Source organism: Onychostoma macrolepis, chromosome 14 (assembly GCF_012432095.1).
Source record: "Onychostoma macrolepis isolate SWU-2019 chromosome 14, ASM1243209v1, whole genome shotgun sequence".
In the NCBI taxonomy this organism is placed as follows: domain Eukaryota; kingdom Metazoa; phylum Chordata; class Actinopteri; order Cypriniformes; family Cyprinidae; genus Onychostoma; species Onychostoma macrolepis.
In genome coordinates, this window is record NC_081168.1 from 14,549,094 (window position 1) to 14,573,481 (window position 24,388).

At 36.6% G+C, this 24,388-nt stretch overlaps 2 protein-coding genes across 3 annotated transcripts; one reads left to right on the forward strand and one right to left on the reverse strand.

Moving 5' to 3' along the window:
* The first annotated feature begins 7,854 nt into the window (after nt 1-7,854).
* Nucleotides 7,855-20,481, forward strand: adra1bb (adrenoceptor alpha 1Bb). Its single transcript, XM_058798132.1, has 2 exons — nt 7,855-10,631; nt 19,460-20,481. Exons 1-2 carry the CDS (start codon nt 9,677-9,679, stop codon nt 19,957-19,959), a joined length of 1,455 nt encoding a protein of 484 aa, XP_058654115.1. The 5' UTR covers nt 7,855-9,676; the 3' UTR covers nt 19,960-20,481.
* Nucleotides 20,482-20,618: 137 nt separating this feature from the next.
* Nucleotides 20,619-24,361, reverse strand: eif4ea (eukaryotic translation initiation factor 4ea). Of its 2 annotated transcripts, none has more exons than XM_058798137.1 (8): nt 24,213-24,361; nt 22,710-22,813; nt 22,529-22,624; nt 22,336-22,399; nt 22,140-22,253; nt 21,899-22,038; nt 21,239-21,368; nt 20,619-21,153 (listed from the first exon to the last, which is right to left on the reverse strand). In XM_058798137.1, the coding sequence occupies exons 1-7, from the start codon at nt 24,228-24,230 to the stop codon at nt 21,254-21,256; spliced, it is 651 nt and encodes a 216-aa protein (XP_058654120.1). In that variant the 5' UTR covers nt 24,231-24,361; the 3' UTR covers nt 20,619-21,153; nt 21,239-21,253. The 2 variants fall into 2 exon arrangements, with proteins under 2 accessions (XP_058654120.1, XP_058654121.1); XM_058798138.1 differs by lacking the exon at nt 24,213-24,361 and adding an exon at nt 23,989-24,135.
* Between the last annotated feature and the right edge of the window lie 27 nt (nt 24,362-24,388).

Sequence of the window (24,388 nt, forward strand, 5' to 3'; positions counted from 1 at the left end):
CCTTACTGTTGAGAATATGAAAGAACAGACCAGAACAAACTATTCTTGGCACAACCATCTCCCAGTGCTTGTATATCACTTTTTAATCTACTCAAAACTATGTATTAACATAATCAAAAAGGTTTAAAGGCATGTAGCAGTATTATTTAATCTATATCAACATCAAATTGATCAAAAGCTTCTAAAATTGAATTTATATGAAACGTAAACAATGTAAAAACACATTTTGAGAGAGAATCCCAGCATGAAAGATGCTTTGATTTGCCCGAGTACACTTGAAAAGAGTATCGGTTAAATAAAGTCGCTGGCATTAGTTCCTCCCTACCAGGATGAATGCTGCTTCATCTGGACTGGATTCCTGCCTCAGCCACAACATATAAAGACACCATGTGTTTTACATTCAGCGTTTCACAATGTAACCATGTGTATTATACAACTTCTAAAAGGCTCATACTGCGTTAGGCCTCAGGGAGATGGAAGCTTTACTTTGACCCTACCACTGCCCTTCAAGCTCTTGCTTGCTTTTCTTTCTTTCAAATGCTGTGTGTCACATGGACAAGATAATAGAGTGATATTTTCCTTAGGTTTATCAAGCAAAATTTTGTGAGCAAAAAAGTTCCTTTGACCATTGTCAATAGTTTAGCGATGTCTGAAGTGGTAACAATTTACAATAAGGTCCTAACACTTAAAAATAAAGGTTCCAGAAGGAGGTTTTCACAGCGATGCCGTAGAAGAACCAGTTTTTGGTTCCTCAAAGAACCTTTCAGTGAACAGTTCTTAAAAGAACCATTTTTTCTTAGTGTGAAGAACATTTTAATAATCTAATTCCATTGTAAAGAACCTTTTGTGGAATGAAAAGTTTCCATGGACGGTAAAGGTTATATGTGGAACCATTGATGCCAATAAAAAAAAAAAAAAAAAAATATATATATATATATATATATATATATATATATATATATATATATATATATATATATATATTAAGAGTGTAGCAAATGCTGATTAATGTATTTGTTAATGAAAATACAGCTGTTCATTAGCTCAGGTCCAAACATCTTTTTTTTTTTTTGGTCCAAAAATCCAAAATTTGTATTATCTACATAAAATCCACAAGATCCACATCTTCAGTCCATCAATTAACATCTTGTGGAGTTCAAAGCTGCTTGTTTAACTTTCAATGCTCCTGACCAAAATATGAGTCCATAATCCATAACACTTTCTCCAATTAAAAAGTCCAACCGACATATTTGTTTAGAACTGTTATAAACTGTTTTTGCTTAAACAGTACTTGATCTGTGCATATTTCTCTCCTGATTCAACTTTTTAGTGAAGAAAGCAATATTAGAGATAGAGGACTCTTATATTTGTCTGAAGCAATGATTTGAAGTTAAAAGTATCTTAATGATGGATTTGTTTTTGTTTTTTTACAAACATGCAGTTATTCGCGTAATACGGAGCCCGGGAAGTCACCTGTAGGAGAGAAAAAAACAATCCGTGCCGACGGTTTTGCAATCCGTTCCCTCAGTTTATAAACCATACTCACGAATTCTTAAACTGTTCCCTCGGTTTAACAAATCGTGCCCACGGATTAATAAACCGTACCCACGAATTTCCAATCCGTGCGCTCAGATTTTGTAAACCCTCGGTTTTTGAATCCGTACCCACAGATTCATAATCCGCGCACGCTTTCGCAATCCGTTCCCACGGGTTTGTAAACTGTACTCACGGATTCATGCAGCAAGCTCCTAGGTAGCCTACGTGTTAACGAATCATACTGTATATTGTTTTATTGCATATTATTATGTGGAATAGGCCTACAGCAAATTGTTCGGAGTAGCACAGTGCTCATTCAACAAATGCACAGCTAAACAGATGAGTTTTGAGTCTAGATTTAAATGTGGCTAATGTATTAGCACATCTGATCTCTTCTGGAAGCTGGTTCCAACTGCGGGAGGCATAATAGCTAAAAGCAGACTCCCCTTATTTTGTGTGAACCCTTGGTGTTTCTTTTTTTTCTTTTTTCTTTTTATTATGCAAACAAACATACAAATACTTACAGGTAACAAATCAAATACAAAATAACCAACATCAACAAAACATACATGACAGCCAACATGATTTGTTTGAGTGAGTGTGTGTGTGTGTGTGTGTTTGTGTAAGTGTTGGGGGTGGAAGTATATAAATAAAGGAAAGTACAACAGACATGACAAAAGTTAAAAAAAAACATAATAGTAATGATAACAGTAATAATAATAATAATAGCATTAATAACAAAAATTAGAGGATGAGGAAGGTGATAAGTAATAATAGTAATAGTAGCAGCAACAATATCAATAAATAAATAATAACAGTAATAATAATAATAGTAATTAACTCAATTAATCAGAAATGATGGGAAAGTTGGAGGGTGAGGAGGATGACAAATATCAATAATAATTGTATTAAATAGTAATTAGTAATTGTAGCAACAATAACAATAATAAATTTATTCATCCGAGACAGGGGGTGGTTGGGGAATCAGGAAGAGGACAAATTGTAATAATAATAATAATAAAAATAATAATGGTAGTAATAGTAATGACGAAATAATAATAGTAACAATAATAATAAAGCTATAAATAGTAAGATATTGTAAGGCTGCCTCTGGGCCCTCCATGCGTAAGGCATAAATTAGGCCCAAAACGAGCCATCAAGGAGAGGTGCTGCGGGGCACAAGGCCCAAAGTCCCACCCCCGGCCGCCACTCACATGCCACGCTTACCCTACATATGTATATGTATTGTTGAGTGTATGATGCATTGAAAAAGCGTGACGTGCAGCGTGGAACCAGCCCAGTGCAAAGTCCAAAGTCCAACCCTTGGTGTTTCTAACTGGATCCTAAAGATCTGAGTGGTGTGTTAGGTTTATATTCAGTGAGCATATCTGCAGTGTATTTAGGTCCTATGCCATTGAATGCTTTATAAACGAGTAAAAGTACTTCAAAATCAATCCTAAATGTAACTGGAAGCCAGTGTAAGGACCTGAGGACTGGTGTAATATGCTCAGATTTTCTGGTTCTAGTCAGAATCCTGGCAGCAGCGTTCTGGATGAGCTGCAGCTGTCTAATGGTCTTCTTTGGAAGGCCGGTGAGGAGACCGTTACAATAATCCACCCTGCTGGTGATAAAGGCATGAACAAGTTTCTCCATGTCTTGACTGAACACAAAACATCTAATTCTTGCAATGTTTTTGAGATGATAGTATGCTGATTTAGTTACTGCATTGACATGACTACTAAAACTAAGGTCTGTCTCCAGAATCACCCCAAGATTGTTTACTTGGTTTTTAGTTGATTGACCCCTAGAGTCAAGGTATGCATTCACCTTGAGAACTTCATCTTTGTTTCCAAATGCGATGACTTCAGTTTTCTCCTTGTTTAACTGAAGAAAGTTCTGGCACATCCACATTAACAGTATCTAACTCTGGGGGGAAAAGCTCAGTATAATAAAATCACCAAAATAAGTCTTCATGTTAAGAATGAATAGTACACAAACACATTTCCAAAACTGTCAAATGTTATTAAAAATAAAGCATTCATGAATTATTGTATGACAAACATTTTACTGTCTTAAGTGCACTCATTTATTTAGCCTATAAATTAAAATAATAATAATAACTATTATTTTATTATTATTGTTGTTGTTGTTGTTATATATTTAGGTTACATGCATTTAGAAGAAGCTTTTATTCAAAACAACTTACAAAAGAGTAACAAATGACTCCAAAGTCAGTCACAATGCCAGGTTTATTATACAATAATAATCAAGTCTAAGATGATCACAAATTAAACAAGATTTTGACGCACATCTTTCTTATTAAATCGTTGTATTCCAATTCGTGTCCGTTACAATTTGCTGTAGGCCTATTCCACATAATAATAATATGCAATAAAACAATATACAGTATGATTCGTTAACACGTAGGCTACCTAGGAGCTTGCTGCATGAATCCGTGAGTACAGTTTACAAACCCGTGGGAACGGATTGCGAAAGCGTGCGCGGATTATGAATCTGTGGGTACGGATTCAAAAACCGAGGGTAAGGTTTACAAAATCTGAGCGCACGGATTGGAAATTCGTGGGTAAGGTTTATTAATCCGTGGGCACGATTTGTTAAACCGAGGGAACAGTTTAAGAATTCGTGAGTACGGTTATAAACTGAGGGAACGGATTGCAAAACCGTCGGCACGGATTTTTTTTTTTTTTTCTCCTACAGGTGACTTCCCGGGCTCCGTAGTACGACAATATGTTAATTGATTGATTGGAGTCGTGTGAATTACTTGTGGATTATTGTGATGTTTTTATCAGCTGTTTGGACTTTCATTCTGATGGCTCGAGCAAATGATGTAATGCTAAATTTCTCCAAATCAGTTATGATGAAGAAACTTAATCCGATGTAAATTCTGCATAGGCAAATATTTCAAGCTATTGCAGAGCACATGGATTCCTGTTGAAATAACTGGATTTCGCCCGTGAAAATTCACAGAACAGCCGTTCTGCGTCCGCACCTTTAGTCTACACCGCACTGCTTTTCCACTCTTCAGCGGCGTCCAAAAGGCCCAAACACTAATGTACCCCGACACACATTTCAGACAGGCTATTTCTTCCAGAAAGCGCTCTTTCTTTCCTGTCACAGCCGTCAGCTCAGACTGACTGTAATTCAGACAAGCATAGCTGACACTAAGAGCACGAGGGCATGTTCAGCCCGAGCTGCCTGAGACTTCCTCCTTGAAGTGTAAATGAGATTTGTGTCTCTTGGGACCCACATCATGTCTGTAACACAACTGTGTTGCTGTCTGTTTGACCTGAGATGGAGGATAAAGCCACATCAAGAGGTCTGCAGAGGTGCGGGGGTTTAAAAAAAGGTGCAATTCCAACACCGTGGCCTGAGACAAATGTGTCACAACAGGGTGCTAAAGAGCATTTTACCCATGAGACACAACAAGGCTGGCTGTACTTAAGGCATTTGAACATGATTTTACAAAGGTGCACTTTGCAAAAAGAAATTCCACAGACAAGGTTTTATTACATGCCCCTAGCCATTTTATTTTCGCACAAAGGAAATGTTAAAATGACATGCTTTATATTAGATAGAGTTATGTGAAGTCTTTGTGTGAAATTTGCATAAGGTACCTGGCACAGGGACTTTATTTCTGAAAGTGAAGGTTAATTTATGTTTACTGCACTTTAGCTTCCGAAGGTTTTGTCGAGATAAATCATACACATTTTAATAAATGTCAACGTGTAGAAATGTTATGGTGGCTTAGAGAGCTGTAACTGCGCTGAAGGTTTGCCTATTCATGGAGCTCTCAAGAGTATCGTATAGTATGAAGCACAACAAAATATGATGAAAAAGAGACATGTTAAGATTTCAGCATTAATCTGACACCGTTTTAATATGAGCATTTCTAGCTAAGAGGAAAAAGGTTTGCATTTCGAACTAAAGCAGTTCAGTCATCATCACAGCTTAGCTGTCAGAGGCTAAGTAATGAAAGTAAGAGTGGAAGGAATTTGCAAAAGATAAGTTAACAGTAATGGTAGACGTGATGAATTAGAGTAATACCAAACTCATATTTCAATAAGTGGGTGTTTCTTCAAGATGCACTTTTGGCCTGTGAAAAAAAAGGAGGGTAAACCGTCTTAAAAAGCACTTTTCATATTTTACATGCATTACAGACAAATACTATAATTTTTGTAAACATTTTTTCCAAAATATATATTTTACACTACATATTATATTACACAGATACATACATCCTTTATATCATTCCTTCGGAGGAATTTTGAAATTTCAGATGCCTGTCTCTTGCTATAGGCTACCTTGAGTGCAAACATCTTACATTTAAAGGTAAAACAAAACAATATGCAAAATAAATTAATAATAATAATAAAGGAAAAAAAAAAAAAGCTATGCTATTAGTCCACAGCAAGAGAAAGGCATCTGACATTTAGAAATTATATATATATATATATATATATATATATATATATATATATATATATATATATATATTGTTATATTATGCAATTATTATAATTATAGTTATTATAAATTGTGTTTTTTGCATAATTTATAAAAAATAGTTTTTATATTTTTGTCAAAATGCATATTTGAAATACACATCATAAAATGATGGTCACAAGTGATATTTACCTTCATATTTCTTTACACATCACATCTTATATTTAATATTATTTTAAAGCTTTAGTTTTGGAATAAGGTTAGAACAATAAAATTCATACATAAATGACATTTGAAAAGAAGACAAAATAAATGATGAAGGCATGGTGAAAAGTCCCCACGACAGGTTTAAGGTTGAAATATGTTCGTTTTACTAAAAATCAACCTCTGGGACATAAAAGTGCCTGACGTTGATTAAATACTCAAGTGCTAATTAACCAGAATAGACCGGGTCCTAAATCATTCATCAAGACCAAGAAGGTCAGAAAAATCATTTTAAATATTGTATGTATAGTAAACTAAACCCCATGGGAAACGTCAAATCCCCATCTGATAAGGCATTTAAGCCTATATCATGGTCCACAGCGGCACATCCCCTTTCTCAGCTCGGGTACTTTTCCCATGCCGTAGAGAAGGTGATGCATACTTAGTTCCCACAGTCTGATTTGAAAATGTCTCTAGCATCAGCAAAAAAATAAAACATAAACTCACTTCTCTCATCTATGGTTAAGTTTGACATGCTTACATATTTCAAAACCAAAGCACACAGACTACTGAAGTCAATTATAGCTGACTTGCTATAAACAAGCAATCACATAGTTTACTCTAACTGATGATGAAGATGTATTTGATCTGGTCTGTGAAAGAACACAGAACATTCTTTAATATCAAATAACACTATTTTGAAAATTGTCTTTAATGATGCTTGTGTGTGTGTGTGTGTATGTATGTATATATAATTTGTCCTAGTTTTACAACCATTGGTCAATATGAGTGGTCACTAAAAAATGAAACAATTATTTTGTGCCCCAAGGAAAAATCATATGACATAACGGTGAGTAAATAAGGACATCATTTTCATTTTGGATAAACTATCACTTTAAGAGTCCATGTACCACTACTGTTTGATCGACTGTCTCCTGCAGGGAAGTTTATAATTTCCGAGCTGCCGTTCTCCCCCAGGCTTTTAAGTCAGTCAGTCTATTTCCATTTAAAGCCACTCAATACCACCTGAACTCTATATAAGACTATGTTATGTGAGCAATGTTTAGAAAAAGATTATTTTCAGAGTTATCTCAAGGCATCGTAAACTGATTTTAAGTGGATGGATTTGAGTTCTTATTTTGGGGCACCAGTAGATGCCATGGGTTTGATTAATAACCAGGGAGGTCAGGGGGTTGCAATGTTCCCTTGCCAAACAAAACGCCTTCCAGGTGCGTGGACAACCAGAAATATCTGAATATGTTCTCAGAAAAAGGAATATGTTCCTCATGCCAAGTATTAAGTGTACCTGATAGTGTCTGATTGCACACTTCAAGTATTCAAAAATATCCTCTAATCAGGACTCAGATGTTCCATGTACATAGAAACCCCTAGTCATAATAAAAGCACTCTGACATGAAGAACAACGGGAGCTTAATTAATATGTATGGGCAGGATTCCTGGAAAAAGATTAACCCTCAGCATGGACTATATTGCGCTGTCAAAGAAGATTCTACACTGGATACACCTCCAGGATTAATCTGTATTAAAGAAAGCGCTCCATGTTTTATTAATCTCTGACCTATCTCATTCCCAAGAGCTAGATTGATTAATAAAAGAAGAAAAAGACTAGAAGAAGCAGATTCTCACCTGTCAAAGAGCTAATTTTATTGATCTAACAACACAGACATGAAAGGTTGACAATTTGTTAACATTGAAATGATTTAATTCATGCTGGAGAAACAAAATCAGAAACATGACTACATTATTATACTGCATACGATCTCACATATTTCTATTAGTTTCTTTCTTTCCACCAAAGTAACTCTGGTAGCACATTTCTTTCAGTGAGAAAGCCCAAACCAAACTATGTCTCAATATAAACCAAGGCCGATAAAAGTAGACAATAATTTATACCAAAAAATACAAATCATGTGATCAAAACCATATGATTTATCACAAACCAAAAAGACTCAAATTTCGCACACATTCAAAAATCGCAGCCTGAAGACGAACCGTTACAGTTTTTGATGTGAAATTCCAGTCTTGTGAATATAATTATACTGCTTTTTCAGTCATTTCGGTTTTTAATTATTACGTTGTACTTTTAGTATATAATACACCTTTCTTTAAACCCATGCAGAAACATTTTTGTCAGCAAAATTATTAAGGTATATTAAGAAATTAGCTTTATGATCATACAAAAATATTGATGCCCGTTGTGTCAGTCTATTAATAGTATATCATCATGTCTTTTTTTTTTCTCGAATATGAAGCAATATCAAACACCTTTGGGAGTGTCTTTACAACATGATCCTAGCAACACCAAGGATGTGGGTTCAGTTCACAGGGAATGCATAAGCTGATAAAATCTATGAGTTAAATGCAACATAAGATGTTGTAAATTAAAAAAATAAATAACAAAATCTAAAAAAATATGTTACAACAAGAACCTAAAAAAGCTCTCTATTCCAGGCATACTTTGGGATTAAAACCTCATGTCTCCAACCCAATGAGCTCATCTTCAGACTCCACAGGAGATAATAAAGGCTTTGCGTGAGACGAAATTGAGTAACAAAAGTCACCTGGTTATGTGGTTTTGTCTGGGATCAAGTGTAAAGTATAAAGCTTTTATACAGAAAACAACCTGTGATGTCACACTAGTTTATTGCATGCTTCACAAAATGTTCTTGTACACTTGAATTTTCCTTGATGGCTTAAAAAAGTTGAAAAATGAAAGTAGTAGGCTATCACCACATGGCCATACATTTCCGATGTAGATTTAACAATTAAAACAGGTTCTTGCAGTAGATAATCACCAATGACTTTGGAAGAAGAGCCTTTTTAGAGTGCAAATGTCTGACTATTTTAACTGACATGCTTCCGTATGATTAATATTAAAAAAGTCTAAAGATTTTCTGTCGGTTATGTCTGTTGTTAGCCCATTTTGTATGTATTTTTATATTTCTTTATCAGTTATTTACGTTTATACTAGTATTTAAAATAATGTTTAAGTTTCCCTACTTCAAAATGTCATGTTTATTTCAATGGTACTTTATGTTTCTTTGTAATTGTGATATCCGCTTGCAATCTCTGAGTGAAAATTGTTTCTATGCCAATTTTTACACCATTCTACAGTTTGTAGCTGACAGATATGGAAATATTATTTACAAGTTTAAGACATTTCAAAATTCTTCAGCCTCCCTATAGTGTATTGAGTTTGCTTTTTCAGCACTCTTCCTCTGTTTAAAAAAGAAAGAAAAAAATCAACATTTACTCAGAGTTTGGACTGAAGCGGGGATGGGCGGTATTAACGCCTTACCCCTGAGACAGAGACTCTTGTTTTCACTTTACATGAGTGTATCAGAATGACAACATTGCTCATAAGCAGCTCGTGCAACTTACTAGTTGTTCAGAAGAACCTGACCTGAGCAGCCAACCAACGCGTTAGAAATGGAGAATATTTTTCGCCAAAATGAACCAACAAAATGAAGATGAAGTCTCACAGTTTTGGGGAAGCGGTTCTTTGGATGCGTACAAGGGGTCAGCGAAGTTGTCAAACTCTTCCGAGTTAAATGGCACAGAACTCGAGCCTCTCCACCTGTCCCGTGCCGTCCCGCTCGGCTTGGCTTTAGGGACTTTCATCATCTTCGCGGTGGCTGGAAACATCTTGGTGATACTGTCCGTGGTGTGCAACAGGCACCTGCGATCTCCAACTAACTATTTCATCGTTAATCTCGCTATTGCCGACTTGCTCCTCGGCACAACCGTGTTACCCGTATCAGCCACATTGGAAATATTGGGTTACTGGGTGTTCGGGAGGATTTTCTGTGATGTTTGGGCAGCGGTTGATGTGTTATGTTGCACCGCATCCATCATGAGTCTGTGCGTAATCTCCATTGACCGTTATATCGGAGTGAGCCATCCTTTGCAATACCCCAACATCGTGACGGGACGCAGAGCTTTGCTGGCCATGCTCGGGGTATGGGTCTTGTCTTTGGTCATCTCAATCGGACCTCTGCTAGGATGGAAGGAGCCTCCGTCACCGGACGACACGGTGTGCGTAATAACCGAGGAACCCTTTTACGCGCTCTTCTCATCGCTCGGCTCCTTCTATATCCCCTTAATTGTTATTCTAGTCATGTACTGTCGTGTTTATGTGGTGGCTAAACGGACAACGAAGAATCTGGAAGCCGGTGTGAAGACGGAAACTATGAATTCAGGCGAAATAACGTTGAGGATTCATAGAGGTTCGCAGGTGCACGAGGACTCCGGAGCGGCAGCCAAAGGTCGCGCGCATCAGGCGAGGAATTCTCTGACGGTCAAACTTCTGAAGTTCTCCAGGGAAAAGAAAGCAGCCAAGACATTAGGGGTTGTGGTTGGCATGTTTACGTTATGCTGGTTGCCATTCTTCCTCACTTTACCAATTGGTAGGTCTTTCTTGTACACAGTTGCACAATTTGCCTGCCCCCCCCCCCCCCTCCCCCCTCTCCCTCTCTTTCATGTTGTCAAACCAGGAGAAGCTACAGTTAAATAGCATATCAGCAACAAAAAAAAAAACAAAAAAAAAACAATGGTCTAGCCTTATCATCTAAAAACCTGCTTTCTTTCTTTAAGCAGGAAAACAACATGAAACAGAAAATATAACATGTAACAACTTGTCCCAATTAAAATGTGACTACTTACCCAAACAACATTTAGGCCTATTAAATATACTTTTGTGTTTATAAAATCTTTTTGAAGCCCACATACACAAATATTTATAGAGAACACACACATAAATCATTATGCCAGTCTGATATGATATTCCAGTCTCACTATAGTAGGAAAATGGCCAAAACGCCTTTAAAACCAGCCAACAGATCAGATAGACCAGGCTTGGAGACCAGCTAGCCATTTTAGGTTATCATTATATTATTTCAGCTTAGTAGTAGTAATAATAATACTTTTTGGTTAAAATACTGACATTCTTAATATTATAAATACGTAATGTCGTTTTCTTTGCCATAATGCATCCTGATAACTTATATATTGTATATGCCTCTCAATATTTGTTCTTATGTCATTATAGGATCTATGAAAGGTTAGCAAACAGCAATTAAGATCCTCACGAGGAGTAATCATTATATACTGTGTGTATATATATATATATATATATTTTTTTTTAAATAAATAAATTTTGCTATAGGCCTGCTATTCACAGGAACAATACAAAATATGGAACAATTAGGACTTTCCCATCCCAACATATACAAAGTTAAAATAATAATAATATACAAAAAAAGTAAGAATAGTAATTTTTTATTTTTTTTTTAAAGCTAGGAAAACATACTTAAATTACAGTGAAAGTATGCATTCTGTGTTATGTTATTTTATTCAACTAAATTGAGTCGCCTATACACCCACATTAAATACATACAAGTGATTTATCCCCTAAGCCTTCTGCAGCTGGACATTTGTGGTCAGTGGGAAGACCGCAGAGTAGGGGTTAAGAGAGAATAAATCTTTTTGCACTTTATTTCCTTCTCCCTCTCATGGGGCTCCCAGTGTGGGGTCTGCCGCATCCGCCATTTGGCTGTCACAGCAGGGAGTATGAGAACGAAGCCCTGGACTGCAGCCATTCAGTCTCAAAGGCAGGTTATTATTAATGAATTAACATAGTAGTCATTCCTGTCCCAGACAGGGTTATCTCAGCAGGGCAGCGAGCTTGGAAGTTCAGCTGGCCTGCTACATAATTAGGCAACTGTGGCTTTCTTTGAAATTTAGAGAACAAAAACTTGAGTGGAAAACAGTAGTGAATTATTATACAGCACTGAATTATTGTAGCTACAGAGCTCATATTTTCATGAATATATCATTATACAATGTTTTAAATTAAAAAGTTTGTTTAGACAGTGTCAGTTTGTGCTTACATGGATACGCTTTAAAATGATCAGTTCAACTCAAATCAATATGTCATGTTTATTTACTTGAGTTCCATAATTGTTCAGGAAGGCATAATAACCACTAAACTGCATAATTCATCACTGTCTGAGGCAAGAAATTTCCTGTGCTAGTCTGTGCTATGTCTTTTAAATCACTCGCCACTAGCTTTCTTTAATATGGAAGCCCGTTTCTGCAATGTAATAATGTTTTTTTTACTTCACAATTCATACTTTTTTCACCTAATTCTGATACGTAAACAGAATTCTGACCCCACCCCCACCCCAAAAACAGAGGGAGATAAATTTAGAATTCAGACTTTTTGTCTTGCAAAGTTTACATGTGCAATGAAATTGTATTTCCGCCACAGAAAAAGAAAGAAAAAAAAAACCCGATTGTAACTTTTTATCTCACTATTCTGTTCAGAACAGCAAGTTTATATCTCGCAGTTGCACATCTTGCAATTCTGACTTTTTTTCCTTTTTTTTTTATCACATGGCAAACATAAGGATCTGTAAATATAATGAAAGAAAACAGCTATATTATTATAGCTGTTTTATTTTTTTATGTAATAAATAATTTAGCTATAATAGGTAATGTAACTATCTGGCAATACAGCTTAAGATGACCTGCTCATAATTTTGGATCTTTGCCGAGGAAAAGACTACAGGAGATATGCATGCTAACAGGGTTTATAAGTTATGTTACATAAATCATTGATATTTTTCCAAACCTGTCATACTAGACAATAGAAGAAACCCCAGTGAACCACTTGACTGCATACAAATTGAGGAAAAACAGGATGCAAGGTTGTGGACAGTATATCTCAAACTTGTTTGCTTCCTCTCCTATCATTCTAAAACAGTTGCATTCTAGAAAGTTTCTTTGATAAAGAGCAGTAATCAAAATAATGAGGCTATTTACTATTTAAGTGGGTGAGCTGCTGTGATGTTGCTAACATTAATTAATGCCAATATTCATGACTTCTTTTGAACTGTTACAGCCTTCTAATTTATCATGGTCACTTATACACTCTATTGGGCTTCATTCATGATTTTGTTTCTTCAGCCAAGTCTCATGGTTCCCATGGTACTTTGAATGCAGTGCACTGCTGCAGCATTGAGGTGGCTTCACTTTATACACCAGGGATCTCAGTCTAAAACAATTAATGGCACAGATCCACAGCTGCTCTACCACTGAAATTGAATGAAAAAGGGAGTAAAGGAACTTTTTTTTTTTTTTTTTTTTATAAATCTTGCTTAATGTTGTTTTTACAATAAACAGAAGCAGCATTTCATATTCAGGTTATTGATTCACTACTGTTTCAGCAGATATCTACTTTATTAAGGCTTTCACACATTCACATATCAACTGTACAAAAGATATTTGATCAAAGAAATAAATACATTTAAACTGTTAAAACATTTACATTAAACTATATTTAATAGAAAAATAGAACTTTCCTAATCACGGCACTTGAAAGCGAAAGTCTTCAAGTTTACAATGTTCTAGAGTAAGTTTGAGAATTATGTTTTACAGTTTTTTTAGACACGTTAAATTTTTAAGTTAATGTTTCTATGTAGCTACACTGTGGCAAACAATGTAAATGGCATTAAAATCTGAGAAATTTGAAAATACCAATAGGCCTAGTAGTTTGCATGCCTGAAAATTAATGTCTGTCATTAAACATTTTGTGTAAACCGTTGGCAAATATTGCTGAATTGTCTCATCATGTTTAGCTTTTTACATCTTATCTCAGCTCGCATTCAAATGCCGCAGCTCAGCTCAGCTCCTGTGAACAGCAAATCCTGCCTTCTTCGATTTGATTGGTTAAAACATTTTGACATTGATGAGCGCTTTGAGCCGCTGCGGCTGCACTGAGCCAGAACGTGCTAAATTAATTAGAATGTTTATCTCAAGTGGGCCATTCGTCTGGGCCAATGGAGGGATAGGCTATATTTACTGTAATTAATTAATTCTTTACATTTACGCAATTCCGGCCCACATTGTACAGCGGCCCACCGGGAAAACTCCCGGTACTCCAGATGTCCAACCACTGAGTCGGCGCAACCCGATCTCATGAAAGTGCGTATAAATAGTACGCCAAATAAAAACGAAAACTCGTGGTATTGATACGCAGAAAAAATGGACTTTGGCGTGTTTATGCTACGCGCGGTTTTGGCGTGCATACAATATGCAGTTTTCTCGCACATATGATACGAAATTTGTTGGCGTGCATATGATACGCAGTTTTCGCGTATATATGATACGCATCTACACCACAACCCTAATCCTACCCATCGTGTAGCATAGACACGCCAAAGTCCATTTTTTCTGCGTATCAATTCGTTCAGTTTCTACTTAAATCGCTATTGTGGGTAGGATTATTTCTTCGCATTTCATCCAACGTTGCTAATTCCAAAACGTCATTTTAAACGGAGGCTTGAGCCATTGATAACAGATTAATGCAGTTAATAACCAAGTTATGAGAGAGAGAGAGAAAATTACCTCTGTGCGTCTCTCAATAGTGTTCGGCAGCAATGTCTCTAGTTATAGTGAAACTTAGTTCCTTTTGTTCATGAACAGCGCCGTTATTGTTACCTCGCTTGTGAGAAATCATAGTTTTTAAGTTGTTTACTGATAAAATCGTCAGAGTAGCGCTAACAACATTAGCGCAATGTATGCTAGTGTGTGCAAACTGTAACTGTAACGTATGTGCGGTCTAGCAAGCACACTCGGGCCGATTCTGGCTGAAATGCGGCACTGTCGGCTCAGTCACGACATCGGTGAGAAGATAATGGGCCAGAGCCGCGCCGACTCTACAAAACACTTCTGGCTGACATCTCTGGGCCGATCTCGGCTGAAAGCTATTGTAGGTGCGGCAGGTCTGCACTCGGTGTAGTTGTGTGTCTCTACCTTCGGCCCGAGTTAGTTTTGTCTCTGGCGGCCGCTGCTAGAATGAAGGAACTCAGCGCCTGAGAGAGAGATTTGGCGGTTATCCTGAGGAGATTTCGGCGGGCACAGTTCTCAAGAGGAATACTTCAGATGCAAAAAGGTAAGTTAAGTTACTTAATTTATTTAATGATCAATCTAGTGTTGTTTGATGTTTAAATGCCACGAAGAGTATAGTTTTTAGATGGTTTCTGTTAGGTTTGCGATGATAACAAATATAATTTGCATATATTCAGTGTTGATGAGTAACGTTAGGCCTAACTGTCAGGCGCGGTCTCTTTAGGAAAACAATATGTAATTTTTTAATATGAAAAACCGATGAGCTGTATCCAGTGCATGATAATGTTAGGTAATTAAATTTTAATGAGTTAAATTATATTTTGTTTGCTAGAATTCATTCGATTCGTCTTTTTCAATGAGTGATTGCTGAATCAAAGGAGTCGGACTGCGCTGGTGGCGCCATAAACATCTATACGAGTGACTCTACTGATTTGATTCGATTCACTTAACCATTCAAATGAGTCATTTGTTTGTGAATCAAACTGGGCACGCTGTTGTAGCATTACACCTGCTCAGACAATTCAATATGTGCAATCTGAATTTAATAATAATATTTATTTTGTGGTAACACTGCCGTGTGGGAAGCTCTGACAGAGGAAAAACACTATAGATACGTAAGAGAGAGCCGTAAAATTTAAGTGCATCATCTTTTGTTCTTGAATGGAGGCCTATCTGTCTGCTGCACTTGAGCAGGTTCAGTTTTTAGAGTGAATGAAAACTTTTGAAGCATAGATATGCCTATGATGTGATTAAAATCATACTTATTTTACTGTGGTGGGGATTATTATGAGCAAACAAACTTAAAAGTTTAATCTGAACACTATATATATGTAATCTGACATTTATTTATTTTTTTACAGAAATTCTGAGCTGCCGCATGAACATTCATCAAACATATGAGGTGCAAATTCTGGGTCTGGTCCTAATGATTGTAAAAAAAACTGTAATGCTTAAGATTAAATAATTACCTTACAATATATATTTGTACATATTTCAAGGCTGCAATTTGGAAAAAACTTTCAAGCTAATGCTGCTGAAATGTATGTCAAGGGGACTATGAAGAGGTGGCTCCAGCTGATCAAAAGGGCGGACTTCAGGAGGCAGACACACTCTGTGAGTTTAAAAGACCCATCTCTTTAATCTTCCATACACGACAAACTATCACATTTCTATAATTCAAATCTCTTAAAGGATTTTTATGCTGCACCAATTAGGGTAAGCAGCAACACTTCCTATAATATCTAATGTACTTGTTAATTTGTGAGAAGAATGACATCAATGCTTATATTAGTTGCTTATATACTGTCTCCCTAGGTTATAGTAATCAGCTGATCCAGTCGGTATCCAGACCAGACGGTGGACCTGCACCCAGGAACAACCACAACACATCCCTGAATGTCAGCGGAGACCATGTCAGCTAGATGACAGATCCCCGTGAAGATCTCATTGATGACAGATCCTCAGCAAAGACTACGAGAACCAGACAAGCCCTCTGCACAGACCCTTTTTACCAGCTTCACCTGCTAGCGTGATTGTTTCTGCATGCAGAAGAAGTTGGATGAAATATTTTGAATGATATCAATCCATAATCTGACTTGTGATGCAGCCTGGAATAATCACACCACGTTCATTCGTTTGGCCAGAGGAGACGGTTTCCTGACTGGGCCGGGTCTTGTTTGGGTTTGGGTTCCTTGTCACTGTTGCCTTTTGTCTTGCTTGGTTGAAGACACCTAATATTCAGCAATATTATTGACTTGACTGCACTGACACCATTTGATAAGAACTGAACTGAATTATGACACACAATGTTTTATATATGAAGAGTTTTTGCAAAAACGGATAACTCCGTTTTTAAATATTTTTTAAAAATCATGTTTTTTGTTATCATGTTTTTGTTTTATTGTGTTAGTTAGCTAGTATTTATTAGTTATTCTTTACCTAATCAAAATAACTCGAATGCAGTTTGATTGAGATTAATTGGAATGCACAATGAAAAAACATGATTTTTAAAAATTGTTAAAAACGAAGTTATCTGTTTCTGCAAATGAACTCTTCATATATATATATATATATATATATATATAAAATATACAGTTAATATAATTTACTTGTTACTTTGTGGTTTAAAAAGTGTGAATGTTTATACTGTAGTGCATTTGTTCAGATATATATTTATATTAAAGTATTTGGTAATTTTATAATTAAAGCTTTTTTAATGTTTTTAAATGGTTGTATTTGTGTTTCACTTCTGAATTACATTTAGCAGTTTCTGGGCCATATTCGGCCCGGGGACCAAGCCGAGTCTCAGCCAGATCTGGCTTAAAGTGTCTGGGCCAGACCTGGGCCACATGAAATAATAGAAGTCACTCTACAGTATGCGGGCCAGATCTGGGCCACGTCAATAAATAAGAGTCATTTTACAGGGCGTGGGCCGCATCTGTGCCAGAGGAAATAGTTTGAGTCGGTTTGCAGTGTGTGTGCCAGTTTTGGGCCGGGGATCCAGCCAGAACTGGGCCAGAAGCTAAGCAAGGTTGTGGCCCAGAGGTGGGCCAGACAAATTTTGCTATCTGGGAGCGGGAGAGACTGTAACTGTTATGTGTGTGCGGCTGTGAGGGAGAGAGAGCGGGAGAGATAGAGTATGTGCTTTCCGTACATAATAAAGCGTAATTTTGTGGCAAAAACATGGACATGATCTGTCGGTTTTATCATATTGTTTACTATATTTATTTATTTGGCCAGTGTCGTTGTGGGTTTTGGTTATTTTGCTGTTGTAAGACCTTTGAAATAACAGAAATCATTTGGCGAAGTGATATGGTCATGTAATGCGGTCAAGAGCTGCCTGGAACTACGTTCGCCCTGCATTTCCCTGAAAATAATTGCACACCTTAGAACGGTCATCAGCCAATCTGCTTGAATCTGCGAACGTAGTTCCAGGCAGCTCTTGACCGCATTACATGACCATATCACTTCGCCAAATGATTTCTGTCGGCTCAAGCCTCCGTTACTAGGTTTAAAATGACGTTTTGGAATTAGCAACAGAGGCGTTGGATGAAATGCGGAAGAAATACTCACAATAGCGATTTAAGTAGAAATACTGGACGAATGCCTTGAAATATATCATCTGATCGATGTCTTGAGGTGTGGCAACCGTAGTATAAGCAGAATAATTGACCTCGGTCCGTTGAATTATTAGAAAAATAATGCACACCCGAGGTGTAACGGCCACTCCATTTCGCGTCGTGACCGCATCACCACCTCGGGTGTGCATTATTTTTCTAATCCAACGGCCCGAAGTCAATTATTCCTTACACATACAGCTTTCTCAAATTTAGAAGAATATTCCTTACAATAGAAAATCTAATATTTCGAAAGGTTATTTCAGAACATTTTGTTCTTTGTTATATATTCCCCAAATCATTATGAATTGTTTTACAATGATCATTGAATTATATAATTCAATAAACAGCATAAAGATTGATCATTTTAAAAAAATTCATAAAGAACACTGTATGGACTTACAAGGAACTGTTATCTTAACTGACATACTGTAGATCTAGGCCTATCTGTCCTAAAAGCGTGTTTAATCATTGTCTTATGCATCACATGCTCTTTCTTCCAAGTTCCCATCAAAGAGTAAGCACAAAACTATCTGTATTGTTTCAAGAGTTCAGTAATTAAGTATTAACTTTATTATTATGAGTACATAGAGTTACCCCATAGGAATGAAACACTTGGGATTTAGATTTAAATTCACTTTTCACTTTTTTATTTCCAATTCCTCAATAAAGGGAATTAAAAGGAATATCTAAAACTTTTATTTAGATAAAATATAAAATATTTGTTCATTTAAAAGTTTTTATTTTTTATTTTTTTTATTTATGTTGACTTGTGCACATCTGGCATTCGATAGATTTTTAGTTTCATAGTTTTCACACCAAAATTGCAACAAGCAGAAAACGATAGTCAAGCATTGCTGCCACATGCTGGATCCTAAAACTAATGACAGACCTTTAAAAGAAACCCAGTTGTATCGGCAGGGGGCACAATCACAAATTGTACCAGCAGGGGGCATAACAGTCATGCAGTATTATATGAGAGAGAGAGAGAGAGAGAGAGAGAAAGAGAAAGAGGGGTACTTCCTAAAGTATTCTTAGGAATACACTTCAAAACTTACATTTTCTCTGGAGATGGTGTAATTTTCAAATTCCGGGAACTTTTTGAATAAATGTACAATGCAAATCTAATTTATAATCTGAATAATTTAGAAAACTGATGTCACAATAGTAGTGTATAAAACTCACCAATGTGATCTCTCTCCTTGCAGTTGCGTTCAATGTCAGCCTGCGGCCTCCTGAAACCATCTTCAAAATCATCTTCTGGCTTGGTTACTTCAACAGCTGCTTGAATCCCATCATCTATCCCTGCTACAGCCGGGAGTTCAAGCTAGCTTTCATCCGCATCCTGAAATGCAGATGTCACCGCAGGAGACGGCCAGGTTGGAGAGCGTACAACTACCAAGGCTCGCACATCAACTCCTTCTACTCACGGCAGGACTCAAAGGACTCTGTGAACTATGGTAGTTACCTAAATGGGAGCCAGAAAACCCTGTCCTCTGCCAGCCCCAGCCCTAGTTATCATACCAAAGGCCTGTCGCATTTCCAGGAGGACGGACCCAGACATGCCCGGAGCAGGACACCTTCTGTGTTATCTGAGAGTACTTTGGATCATCATCTTGAGCCTGTGGAGGAAGATCCAACCCAGTCTGTAGACAATCCATATCAAGCTGCTTTCAGAAATTGGCCTCAAGAGCAATTGAGAGAGTAAGGATGTCGAACTTTAAGTGGCACAGGACTGCTTTTGTTTTTTATGGTCAAGAATAATAATATAAAGAAATCATATTTCTTTCTAAGCTATTTAAATCTAATATACAATCTGGTGTTAATGTACAGCACAGTGTGAATACTCTGGTATTCTTTAACAAACACAGCATTAAAGCAGTTTTGCTGACGATTTCCACTACTAAATAAATGACTTAATGATTTTCATGTTGTATAGCCGTCATCAAGATATACACAATACACTTAAATATTGTTCTTGCAAAATGATGACTTTTTCATCATAGATGATTAACAAAAGGATATAAAACTAAGCAATGAGCAAAGGGAAGCTAATTTAGCTAAATGGGTTTATCAGCTTCTACTGGAATGAGAAAATGTTTCCCACATCTCAAGAATCTCAGAGAGGATTATTTATTTATCATCAACAGATGCATTTCAGAGGCTCTTCACTGGGTATAGACAATGCACTGTACATTTTATTTACATTCATTTTTCATAAGCACCCATGTTCAAGACAGGGCTTCTATTATTTTTTGTTACAAAGAATTCAGGCTACTCAGTGAAACCCCTCAGGAAAAGGTAAGAACCAGAGATCAGTTATCAATACTGCTTTGAACATTTTACATGAGGAATGTAAAACAAGACTGCAAAAATACACATTTATACAACAGTCTTAGAACAGAATCAACCTTTGACATTCTCAAGCTGCAATACAAGAATTATTTGAATAGTGTAATTAGAATTATCATGATCGGTTTACTGTCCAGATCACTTAAAAACTAAATCCAAAACAGAAGTGTAAATAAAAAATAAATAAATTACACTTAAGATTTAGTAACTGCAACTCAACATAAAAAGGCAAACAGAATATGAAAGAAAAACATTCATAAATTGAATTGAACACACTTCCTATCCCCACCAGCAAAAGATTAGTTAATAGTACACTGACATTTAAAAAAAAAAGAACGTGGCTCTGTTTTTATACACTGTACAGTTTTGTAAATATAATATTCCTCTGATTAAACCCTTCCATCTACATATCTGAAGGCCTTTAATTTCCTAGTGTTTCCCCCACAGCATCCTGTGAAAGGTCAGATCCCAGGTCAGTTTTGTTTTCGTCTGTCTGTCTCTCCCGATGAAGATTTGAATTTGATTAAGTTTCATACTGTTGTTGCAGCATCTGAAATGAAATTATAGCATGAACAATTTAAGAGAGGATATTTAATATCAATGTGAATTTTAAAGGAACCATTAAAAATACTCACTGTTTAAAAGGCTCCTTAAACAACAAACTTATTCTTGGTGGTGGAACCACTTTTTGTGGCTGTGTCCGCATGTGACTGATATCCAATGATGACTTTTGGAGGCACACCTAATCTTTCCTTATACACACGCCTGTAAATAGACAAATAAATGAAGAAGTAACATTAGGTTCAGGGTTAAGGCTGCTCTGTGCCTGCTAAAAATTCAGTGTTAAGGCGCCATGCCACATAATAGCCAGAATAAATTATGCCTGCGCAGACCCATCTCAGCCCCTAGTATCAACATATAAAGTTGTAATTGCTGTGGAAATGCATGTATTCAACCTCTGAGCAACATTAAACAGTCTGGGTAAATACATGCCACTTCAGAAGCACTTCTGCGCCACCTTTGCAGTTGGCAATAATCTACCTTTTGCTCTACCTAATAGCCACAAATGAAAAGGCGGCGAAAATTAAAGTCACACTGAAACGCAAGCAGCGGCAGATCATTTCTTCTGTATTGTGATATACATCCAAGCGTTACAGATTATCAGAAACGAAAAAAAAAAAAAATGTAGTGCTGGGACTTGGTTCTATGCATAGGTTTTGACTGGATTTTGAGATGTGGGTGTTGGGCAGATGAACACAAGCTTGAAGGGTTTAAGTGGACTGAATGATTTTTACCCTATGTGTACAACAGCATCTTTGTTCTCATAGTCTGTCGTCCATATCGCTATTTTGTCTCCCTTTGTTCGGATGTTGACGACAGCACCACAGACATCATCACTGTGGTCATCAAATGCTTCTCCCACAAGGCACAAAAGCTGAAAAACAAAACCAGAATTGAGAGAGAGAACATCTAAGCCTGCATGATCCACAAACAGAGCTAATGCAGTTAAACCGACTGGACAGAGTATAGACTTACTGTCTCCAACCAGAAGCGGTCCAGGTCGGCTCTGCGCTGCTGTTTGGACAGGGTGATCAGCCAGCGGCCGCCCCGCTTGTTTCTCTCATCTTCCCACATGGGCTCAATGCCATCCTGCTCCGAAAAGAGCACACGGATCAATTTAGATGAATTCAAAATGATTTGCATAATGCTGTAATGCTATATTATGGCTTACCTTGAAGAGGGAGTAGTCACATCCTGACATTAAGTTACTTGATAACTGAATGTGATTGTATAACCTGGGAAAGAACATCAAAACCTCTGTTAGTGCCCACAGTGTTGCTTACAGCTCACAGTCTGTTTATTTAATCAGTGGTTGGTAAATCTATCATGCTGTCTGTTGTTTCAATCGTCTCATTATTACTTACGCCCAGAAGTCTTCCACTGTGTCAAACTTTGAGATGAGACGGAGATTAGCTTGCCATGTTTTGCTTTTGTCATTTTTAAAGAACCAAAGAGCCCATCTGCCAAAAGAAAACAACTCTTGATAAGTTTTTCAGGTACTTAGGGAAACACACACACACACACACAAACTGTGTGTGGCTTTACCTGTTCTGCAGAGGATGTTTAATATAATCTTCAAGACTCACTATCTCTTGTTTATTTTCGTCATTTTTTTCTTCTTCTGAATTTGTTGGATTTGTTGAAGTTTCCTATAGGGAAAGAACAGAACAATTTATTATATTTCCATTTACTTACGTTTTGCTAGCTGAATGTGACATTTCAAAGAAAATGCCCTTTATTTATTTATTTTTTTTAAGAGAAGTGGTTCTTGACCTTTTGGACTCCAATGCCGTTGTCTGCAAAAAAAAATATTAATTGGACTTTTGCAGCTGTTTGTGATCTATTTTTTTTAAATTTAGGATTTTTAAAAATATTATTTTTACCCACAATTTCTACTCAATGTAATATTTATAAGCTTGGCGTTAAACTAGAAAAATATATATTCAGTATACAAATGCAGATGGAGTTATTAAAATTAATTTACATGACTTTTCCAAGTCTAGAAATCACACTTTTAAAATGAGGCACCCTCATATTATTATATAGTGTGTCTTATTTGAAATCATTGGAAGACATCTTGGAAGTTTGCTGAGGCCCCACTGTGTTAGATGTAAATGTTATATATTGCTTCAGAGCAATTAATAAAATAGTTAAGGTGCATTTATTACTTCAAGGTGCTATTACTTCTACTAATGATAAAGAATTTTAAGTTTGCTTTGCTTATTCCAATACCCATCATCAAATCTATATAAAAACTATAAATAAAAAATAATAATAAATAAATTAAAAAAAAAACAATAAAAAAAAACAACAAGTATTTTCCTTATGACACGGTTACTGGAGGAATGATGGACATTTATGAAAACTTTGGCAGGAACTTATGGATCCTTATGAAAGTTTCTGATAAAAGTTCACCAAAGGCTGTCTGAGGAAATGGTGCCTAAAGTTATCATTTTATTTTGTTTTACAGTGACAAACATGCATGTTTAGAAAGAAAAAAATAATCTTGCAACCAAACTAAAATTCGACACAAGGTTTTATCACTAACCTCTCCAATACTTTCTTTATTAACATTTGACCAAACGAAACATCTAACGATTCCACTTATATCCGTGCATAACTTTATCTTGTCAAAATATCAAATAGTGTGTCCACGATGTGTCCATACAAAGAGCAAGTTAAAAACAAACATCCATATTTTCAGTGACACATCAGCAAAACATGAGTCTAGATTACAGGAACAGGTACGGTTAAACAAACATGTTCAACTTTAAATGGAAAACTCCAATAAGCTCACAGCAACCCTCTTCAGATAAAAACATACCATATTTATCACTTTTGCACAATATCCTTCAAACGCCTATGTGCGACAGTCAGACACATGAGCTCACTTGACTGTCTGCTGTGAGAGATATCAGTCCACAGCAACATAGTGATTCAGATTAGCTTCTATAAAACCACTGAACAAAATGAAACACGTATTTAACATTAAAAACTACCACTGGTGTCCTCACAATAATGATTGTAAGAGCACTTATATTGACTCACCGGTTCAGCAGTCGCCATCTTCTACAAACGTGAAGGGTCTTTCCGTGTGTGAAAACACCATTTGATTGGCCAAACTCAATCGAGCACATGTGAGTCAACGAGTAGCACGCGTCTGGACAGCGGCCTCTAGAGGACACCGAGAGAAATGGACTCCGGCCGTAAAGGGTCATGAATCA

Coding starts and splice junctions, on each gene's coding strand:
- adra1bb (XM_058798132.1), top strand. CDS start 9,677: ATGAACCAACAAAATGAAGATGAAGTCTCACAGTTTTGGGGAAGCGGT. Junction 10,632..19,459: donor CTTCCTCACTTTACCAATTG/GTAGGTCTTTCT, acceptor CTCTCCTTGCAG/TTGCGTTCAATGTCAGCCTG.
- eif4ea (XM_058798137.1), bottom strand. Junction 22,625..22,709: donor AAACATCCTCTGCAGAACAG/GTAAAGCCACAC, acceptor TTCTTTTGGCAG/ATGGGCTCTTTGGTTCTTTA. Junction 22,400..22,528: donor ACAGTGGAAGACTTCTGGGC/GTAAGTAATAAT, acceptor GTTCTTTCCCAG/GTTATACAATCACATTCAGT.